At 38.1% G+C, this 9,780-nt stretch overlaps 1 protein-coding gene across 1 annotated transcript in view; it reads left to right on the plus strand.

Moving 5' to 3' along the window:
- The first annotated feature begins 6 nt into the window (after positions 1-6).
- The window catches only part of USP6NL (USP6 N-terminal like), a 111,676-nt gene continuing 101,902 nt past the window's right edge, over positions 7-9,780 (plus strand). Inside the window, exons 1-2 of the mRNA XM_085299409.1 lie at positions 7-37; positions 4,234-4,323. Coding sequence (XP_085155535.1) covers positions 4,320-4,323 — 4 coding nt within the window. The 5' untranslated portion in view covers positions 7-37; positions 4,234-4,319. The remainder of the gene's footprint in view (positions 38-4,233; positions 4,324-9,780) is intronic.

Consider the following 9,780-nt stretch of genomic DNA (forward strand, 5'->3'; position numbering starts at 1 on the left):
CTGGGAAGTGGAAGAGGCGAGAGTCGAACCCCTGGGGGTATTGGGGCGCTTCGGACTGTTCCATTGCAAACGAGAGGGGGAGTGAAGGGACCCTACTATCTCTGCCGGGGGGTGGGGTGGGGGGAGGCCGAGGGAAGCCGTGGCGGAGGTGCGCCGGGGTCCCTCTGCGAGGTTTGGGCGCCGGGGGGCCCCCAGCAGCAGGGGCCGCCGGCGGCGCGGCGCGGTGTTGGGGCTGGGGGTCGCGCATGGCCCGAGGCCGCTGGGACCCGGCCCCCGTGCGGGCTCCGACGAGAGGCCGCCGGCAGCGGGCGGGGTCGGGGCCGCTGAGGCCGGGCCGTGGCGCCGCAGGTGCGCGGCGAGGCGCCGCAGCGGCCCCGCAGCCGCCGGGCTCCGCGGTGTTCCGCGATGCGGGCAGTTGCCCTGACTGAAACCACCAAACTCACTGAGCTGCCGACCGAGTCGGCGTCAAGCGCTGACCTAAAAACCTCGTTCCCAGTCGTTTGCCCTGAAGTGCTTCAGAATAACTTCTTTTTCTTTTTTTTTCTTTTTTTTTTCCCGTTCCCCCTCCGCGCTCGGAGCGGGCCTGTCCGGCTAGAATATTTCAATCAAACGATTCCGCGTGGGCGCGGCGGCCGCGAGCCCGGCTCCGCGCAGCCCGCGCGCGCCCCTCACCGCGGCCCGGGGGCAGCGCCCGAAACCAAAAGCGATTCGCGGCGCCGATACCGCGGCTGCGAACAAAGGCGAGGGTGGGTCCGGGCCGGGCCGGGCCGCGCCGCCCCGCCYCGCCCGCCGTTCCGGGTGCTCGAGCCCTTACTTTGTCGTGAACGTTGCGTTTCCGCCCTGAGCGAGGACACCGAGAGACCAGACTCTGCTCTCCGTCGACCTCGCTTAGCCGCTTTGTAACTCCTGCTCGTTACCGGTTGTAACTTCGGCTTGGATGCGGCGTTGAAATCGGTGTTTAGCAGAGCTGCCTCGAACAAGCTGTTCTTCTGCTTTTAGGTGGAGGAGCTCATAATTTCACACTCGATGTTTTGCCAACCGGGAAAACTTTGCAACGCACGCTTTCTCAAAGCTGTGCATCTCTTTCCTTTGAGGGGCGATAACACTGCGCTTTAAAGAAGAAAGTGAACGACAGTAAAACAGAGCAGGCTCTGTTTAGATTGTTTTGTCTTTTTTTATTATTTTTTAATACATATCATAAAACACTGCATTTGAATGCTGCTCCTGTGATTTCTGATTCTTGGGAGCTGGGATTATAAATTCTTAGTATTAACTTCTTAGCATTTGAGTTAAACAGAAGCTAGAGTAAGTGCAGGCAGAATAGACCTGAATCTTTAAGAGCTGCCAACTTAAAGGCATCTCTCTGTCTCTGGGCAGAAACATAGTGCAGAGGATTGTAACAAACTGWTTTACTTGTGATCTGGCTCATGTTCCTTATAGACAGAAAACTTTGTGAAAAGGAGACCTGGCAGTAGGTGCAGAAGCATGTAATTGGGTATATTGTTGGCGTGCTTGAATTTGAAGTTGTAAAGAGCTGCTCTCACTTCCAATATTCCTCTCAAATCAAAGTTTAAAATTTCACAGCTATGCGAGTTGAGTACCACCATGGGCTCATAAATGTATTTTATTGCTAAGAAAACTCTGGATGGGATAGAAGGGTTAGTGCTTCAATAAAGAAAAGGGGAAACTGTGTGTTTTCTCTATAACCTTGTTAATTGCGAGTGAAAGCATAAAAGGCTTCAGCTACTATCTGGAATTAAAAGACAGTTTTTCCAAGATGGTATTTTTACAGGAAGATGCTCAACAAATGACATTATTTCTTTCCTGTAGTGTCTAATATTTGGTAATGCTTGTGTGTAGGAGAGAAAAGCATAAGCATTGAAATAAATCAGGTCATTGGTTAAGATAGCTGAGTGACAATTTAGTTTCCTAACATACATCCTTAGGAAAAGCATCAATATTGCAATGCAACGGTAAACACAGACTTTTTGATATTTGGCGATGTTGATCTTTCCTTATTCTCCAATACTGCTTGCTATTGCTGTACTCCCAATTGTAACTACAATATGAAACTTTTACTTATTTTTAATGGAGCAGTAAAGTACGCACTTTTGAATAGTCCAATTAAATGGCCTTCAGCAAATGTAATGACAATTTTATGATCACAAGGAAAAATTATAATCTGAATATACAACACTATTTTAAGGAACAAAAACTGACTTTTATCAGAAATATATACTCACTAGCAAACAGATATGAGTAAAACCTAAACAAAATATTTAGATACATAAATCAAGATGACAGATTTCATATGTGAAAGAGTTCAGGTTGCTATGCTGTACCGAAACATTCACTTTTCATCAATATTAAATGTGTTTTAGGTAGTATATAGTGGCTGTATTCTCCACTACTCATTTTTTTGGTTTTACATGACTAGATTTGATGAATGATAYGATGGACAACTATGCTGTTATTATTGTTAAGTGGTTTTCAAAATTAAAGTTTGTTTTTTGCCCAGTGAGTAGCATTTTCCTGAACATTCAAACAACAAAATGTCATGTAATGTCTCTGAGGCACTGGTAGTACTTATTTATGAAAATAAGGTGAGGCTGTACCTTTGGAGAATGCAATAGAATAGGAGGCTTCAGTCTTCCAATATAAATCTCTGTATAAGATTGTGGAGCAGCAGGGGCCTAAAGGTAGTATGGAGCTGCAGCCCAGTGCGTTGTGGACCCTCCATTTGATAGTCTTAACATAATAACCGTAATTAGTCCAGTAAATGATTAAATTTCATGGAAGTTGCATTTGCTAATTCTGACGCTGGTAATCAAAAGAGAACTGACAAGACTGTAGTTCTAATGATATGTTTCAACCAGACACTTCATTTTTGATTAGGTTGTGTGTGCTTAAATGCTTAATTTAGCAGCCACTCAGAATTGACAAGACCTGYGATTCAAAATGTTGTTTTTCACTGGTTGCACTATCTAATGGCTTTGTGTTCTTGTCGTTTTAATGTTTGCATACGTATTTCTTCTACATGATACCGTTTTCTTCACCTATTAAGCCTCTTCTCTACCTTACTCTTTCAATGTAAAAAAGTTCATTTTAATTTTCAGTAATTTCAGCATTACTGTAGGTTTTCTTTTAGTTTTTTTTTTATTATTATTTTTGCAGTTGATCAGGAGCTGGGCTGCGAGTGCAGTCCTTTTTGCGGTTCCTCTGCTTCTTTTTCATGTGCTGTAAATCTGGGAATGTTGCACRCTGAAGGAAGTTAGATGTGTTTCTTTGCATTCTTTTTAAGCCCTGTGAGTTGTGGCTTGAAAACTGAGTCAGCACAAGGTATTATCTGGCTTGACTGGCACAGGTGGTCAGGTTCAGCAGGTTCTAATTGGCTATGAAAAGAGGGCTTAAACCACATAGAATTTCTGTAAGTTAAGAAATACTATTTTTTGTGCAGCTATCAGAAGAAAACTTTACGACTTAACGTGTATTATCTTGGCTACGATATGAAGTTATTTTCATTCAGCTATCRCAGATTTGTATAAACTTGCTTATGGCAGCAGGTTGGAGATTTATATAATAAATGTTCTAAAATATAGTTGCTGTGCCATCATTGTTGAAGATTAAGCCCTGTATGTTTAGCTTTGGGGATAGCCAGGCGTATTGTTAGTGAATCCACATCTGCCTGCCTAGATACCTTTTTCTGATTTCAAATTGTGTTTGACAGATCGGATCGTTCTCACTCGTTGGAAGCTGTTAGTTAGAAGCTTTTTCAGATTTTGTTTCGGGGGTGGGAGAGTGTTGGCCGTTAGCGCCAACCCATGTTTATGTAGTAAGTTTGCTAATTTGCTTAAAAGAAAAAGTAGCTTTGTTGYATCTTGCTGCTTGCTGAGCTTGCTGAAAGGAAGTGTTACTTTGATCCTATTTTCAGTTACAATATCTGTACTATAGTCTTGTACTTTTCCTTTCTTAAAGAATATTACTCTTTGGGAAAAGTTATGTTTTATGAACTAGTCTGTGCAAACAGTTTTATAATATGGATGATAGAAAGTACACATTTTGAGTTGACAAGCTTCAAAATACATCCTTTAGCAGTAAAGTTCCTCAGTCATAACAAGTATGCCTTTGTATTCCCTTTTTTAACAAGGAGGATGAAAAGTTAGTAGGAGAAGCAATTTATATTAAGTTGAAAAAAAAATTATTTATTTTTTTTTGTTGTCCTACTAACTCCAGGACATGTATACCTCTGAGAAACCTTCTCCAACAAGATACCTTGCTTCACGACCTGTCTTGGATTATATGCAAAGAAGTTTCCAGTCATGAGTGAGTAGATTCCTTTATTATATCATGTTGTGTAATATTCAGCAACAAGAACAAGAATCCGTTTAAAAAGAAAAAAAGAAACCTTCTTCAGTTTAAAAAGCCTCAGTTTAARAGAAATGTACTTTTGTATTGGGTTTTGGATGGTTCTTTTCCTCAAAAATGTTCACGCTAAGTTTTGTGTTTCTCATCCCTTACAACTAACCACATAAAGCCAGATTTGGCAGATGCTATTCTTTACCTGCAAGATTTTGATGAATGTATGCTCTGTGGTATTTCTGTGTTGGTGGTTTTGTATCATTTTCAAGAAGGTAAGTTCTGAAACAAGTTGATGTTTGTTCTTTCCRTTTAAATGAAACATGCAGCTCTGAGGGGAAAATGTCTTGGGTTTGCTAAAGACTCCAAAATACGTGAATGCCCACTAAATTAAAATAGCTGGTAAAAATCCAACACAAAATGAATGGACCTCATTCTGTGGGGGAAAAAATATATTACTTAAATTCCTTTATAGAGGTCTGATCCCAAAGGAATTTTGGCATGTGTTGGAAAGATCTGAGCTGCAGAATATTGTGACTTAAGAACTATTTTCATGAAAAAAAAGATGAAAGACACTAGAAGCTTGTTCCTAGGTTTAGCCCATGATTAAGACAACCTCTTTTCTTTAGGTAAGTTTTGAATATTTAAATGTCTTTCATAAGTTTTGTTTAATATGAGTCTTCTGCTTGCCAGTAGCATTACCTYGCCTTGTATCATGCAGAAATAACAATATAACTACGCAGCAACTGTATTTGTAATGTAGTTTAGTTTCAACATAACTATACTAAATCTTTTAAAAAAATGAGCATCTAGTTCATAGGATAATTCTATCTTTTGACAGTAAATAGGTCCATTTCATTTTCTGGAGGAAGCGACTAAAGAAAATTGTTGGTTAAATTTCTTGTCAAATTAAATGAATATGATTGTTYTTGTCACTTGAAAGAAAGAAAATTAATGGAGGAAATACTTGCTAATTGCAGCAAAAAAAGAAAAAACACTCTACACCAAAAAGATAAATTGGAAAGATTTTCTTAACTTGAAGCTTCATGCTTAGTATCAGTGGAACTATTTTAGTATTCACATATGTTAYTTCCCATTTGTTGAGTTTCTGACACTTAAAGTATTTGCAGTTTTGAATAAATGACAGCTTTACAAGCAATTATTCCATATACCTTGAATATCCTGACTTGTCAAATACTACTATATTAATCTTAATTTGTTTTATAGAACATCTCTTGTGCTGTCATTGGTGGATAGTCTTGAACATAACAAATATCTACAAGTCTTGTTAGCTCTTGAATTATAGTTACCATGTCCATGTGACTCACTAAAATGTTTCTGTGAAGATTTTTAAATGTTGTTAGTTTGAGTACAGTAAATATTGTCATGACTTGAGCAAAATATCATTGATTTTGGTGAGAATTTGAAATGATTCCAGACTAGAGAGTTCAGCTTTATATTACAAAGAATGTAGAGCCTCATTCAAATGACAGATTTTTTGGCAGTGTTCTTTGTGGTAAAAATTACATTACCCAAAGTACAGCTTCTTGTTTGCAAGAATTCGTATTCCTGTATTAGACATTAATACTCAAGTCCTTGCTGAGCCATGGATTTCCCAGGCACAATGGAAAATTACTTAAAAACAACAACAACAAAAAATCTAGAGAACGTTACATGTTTATATTGAGTTGTTTTTGGATTTGTTAGTTTACAGTTTCCTTTAGTGGAACAAACTATGAGCTTACTTTACGAAGTTCAGGCAGCTCTGTACTAAATGCCTCAGTCTATGAGGTATTTATCCTCTTATGCAGGTATATTTATTTGTATACTTTCATATATGTAAACTTAATCCCCAAAGTGTCGTGCAGCTAGAATAGCTAAATGTGTTACAGTGGTTGAGATTTCTTATATTCAGATATTCCAGATTTGTGCATCTGCTGGTGCCATTCAAARTTAAAATCTAACATGACATGCAGGAAAGTCGGACTAAAAAGATACCTTCTTGATTCATAAATTCAGACTGCTTTTTTAAGCAAACTGAATTATTTATTTCTTTACATTACTTGCTATTTTATTGTASTACATTTGATGCAGTATATATTTCCACTACAGTTTTTGAAAGACTGTTCTGGTATCTTAGTCCTAAAATGATTAAATCCCTTTTCTGATGTCTGTCCTATTCCCAGGCAATTCTTATCTATTTGTCTTTTTGTCAGCCTTATTCATTAGCTTAAAAAGCCATTTTTCTCTTTCATCTTGTTTGTMATTTGAGGAGTTTGTTACATAGGGCACATTCTTTTATAAAAGCAACTTGGCATAAGTAAACCTCTAATGTTTTTTTATGTTTAATTTGTCACAGAAATTGTGGCTATATGCAATCTGCCTGAATTTCACACTATGGGAAAAGTTGATTTCACCTRGAAAAAAAAGTTTTCTTCAGTTATGGATATTTAGCTGCTGGAAAATGTATAGTGTCATGAGATTCTTATGATTATAAACTGTGCTCTTTATATATGGGAGTTTTCCTATGATTTCTCATTTGCAGAAAGAGTAGGTTGGTGCAGTAAACTTATTTGAGCTTCTACAATAAACTCAGTTGGGAAACAATTTAACTACATGTTGGTACATACTGTTGTACTCAATACTGTCCTTCTTGAAACAAGCTGCTGACATCTTCAGTTTTTTTCTAAACGCAGAGAATGCAGTGCCAACTTCTTTTTTTTTTTGTTGTTTAATTCTACTGCCATAATAAATTGAACAGAATAATTCTTTCCTGGCTTTGTCTTTGTGCTTTTAGTTTTGTTTCCCACAGCCTAAAAGCTGATATTGCATGCAGTTGGGAAATCAACCTGCTATTCTTCATGCTTCAATATTATCTGTGTACATTTTCTTTATGAGTGATTTAAGAGGATAGGAGTTATTTCGTGTGTTTGGAGATGTAATGTAATGCAGTGTAATCTTACGGTTTGGAATTGTGCATGGTGGCTTGGTAGTGAGGTGGGAAGCTTTTTGCCTCACCAGTTCAAATCAAGACTACACAGGTGTGATTAGAGGCTGCTTCTGTTTGATCGTTGGTTATTTATCTTGACCTTTCACTACAGCTGGCTTTCTAGTTTGTGTTCAGAGATGAACCTTAGATTTTGTGATTTTTCTTTTTTTTAAGTTCCTATAGTGTGTCTAAAGTAGTAGATTTAGCTATCAGCTTATCTCTTCATGAGCAATAAACTTGGGAATTAAAAAACAAGTCAAAGTGTTTATATTCTTACATTTACAATTTCAAAAAGTGTGYTTTGAGCTTTTGTAAAACTTTCTGGGCTTAGAAAGCTCTGTTTTGTTAAGGCTGGCTCAGTTTCTCCCCTCACCTCCCATCTCCCCTCCTTTTATGCCAGATTGAATTTATAGTGAATTGAGGACTAAGTCAGAGTGTTCATAGAATACATTGTGGGAAACATATTTTTCTATCACTAGGTTTAAGTTTGTTGTGCATTATTTTGCATAGTGTTGCAAATAATTCTAAACATGATTGACGTAGTTCAAGAGCCTTTTTGGTCATTATAGTTGCTTCCAATGAGCTGAAATACAGTATCACAAAAGAAAAAGGCTAACTTGTTCTGATCCATACAGAAAATTGCATGCTGAGGAAGGAAAACTGAAAAGTAAGCTATTATTTTTTAACAAAGCACGATAATGATAACATACACCAGTGAAGATCTGATCTTTTAGCTAACTTTTTGTTCTTTTTTTGAACCATGAATTCTTAATACTGGACTTTTTGTATCTTTAAGCTTCTATTTTGTATATGAAATATTTTCTGCAATGATTTTTCTCYTGATTTCACAACATAGTGTGTATTTCTCAGTCATAGTATTTCTAAGGATTAGAAAGATAAACAAGCTATTGCATGCTCTGAAATTTGAAATATTAAATCTTTCTGAAAAATGTTGATATGAAGGTCTGAATGATAAAGAACTGTTGGAATACTTGGCATGTGTTCAAAATATTTTTAGAGTTAAATAATGAAAAACATCCTGCACTTCAAATATCTGGATAAGAATGAAATCACAAAATACTTTTTTAACTCCTAAAAGTTATTTAATTGACAGCATGGGTATTTGTCCTACTCACCTTGCTCTGGGCAGGTGAACTTGCCAGTGTGTGTTACTGTAGTGATACGTGAGTTCTTGGACTGGAAGAAGAAATAGTGTAGTAACTTTTTTTTTTTGGTAGTGGGAAGTTAAACCATAAAAAAATGCATGTCTACTAAGTTGATTGGCTCTTGAGCCTAGCCCTATCAGGAGAAATGCTTGCTGTTCTTATCTTGCTCCATCATTAGTTTTCTGTATTGTCTTGGTTTTTTACTTCTGCTTTCTTCAGATAGTAGTAGTTAATGCTACGTCAGCTGGTTGTGCTCTCTGCATGGTGTAGCTGGTACTCAAGAGAGGCTGTCAGAAGCAGTGGGCTGGAGATGGTCTTCTGACTTGAAATGCAGAGTAGGCATTGGGAGGTCAGAGTTAATGAGCTGCAGAAACTTGTATGGACTTGCAGGAARAGCTTCTAATGAAGCAGAACTTCATTAGAGCAGAGCTTCATTAAAAACATCTCGTGTATAGAGAGAGCCAAGGTTGAACTGAGGGTCTTTAAAATGTTAGGAGCCACTTAAAAGTGTTGCTCTTACCAGTAGTGGTGCTGCTGTCCTTCTCCTGTCCCTGACTTTGAACTTCTGCATCCTTTTTTGTTGCACAAATCCTCATGAGGCTCCTTGGAATTGGGTGGGTTCCCTGATTTGTTCATGCTACACAGCTGCGTAAGTGGTTGTACTGCTGCAAGGAGGAGAGCGCTGCACGGCAGGGAGAATAAGTGGCTGGTTGGTGTGACTGTTTTTTTTCTTTTTTTTTAGTGATAATGGTGTTTTTCCCTTGCTTGAAGTGTGCGTGGAATTACAATTCTAAGTTTTTTAGGATTTTTGTAATCTTAGGCTTCCTTTATAGTAAGTGAGGAGAGGCATCTGCAGAGAGCTGATCGGATCTTTGGCGGTCCAATTTCTCACCGGTGCTGCAATTAAACCTCCTCTGTAAATACAGAGGGTGCAGTAAGCRGAATAAAATATATACCAGAATACTTCATGTACGTACTAGTGATACATTCCACTTAGAAAACGTAGGCATGTTTCTAGAAACTTACTTCTTTCCTTGATAATCACATTTTATGATGTTGAAATTCTCATTTAAATAAATTGATGTAATGACATAACTTCTGAGACCCCCCTGACTTTTTTTGGATGGTAGTACAGTTTAACTCTAGGTCATTTATGAAACAGTAGATTAGTAATTATTTTAAATTATCAGAACACACATGAAAGTGATTTTTTTTTAATGTCTGCATTTAGCTGACTTTTCAGATGAAAATTTTTCTAATCCTTCCTTT

Source organism: Rhea americana, unplaced genomic scaffold (assembly GCF_003343005.1).
Source record: "Rhea americana isolate MKP2758 unplaced genomic scaffold, rheAme1 scaffold_1, whole genome shotgun sequence".
Lineage (NCBI taxonomy): Eukaryota > Metazoa > Chordata > Aves > Rheiformes > Rheidae > Rhea > Rhea americana.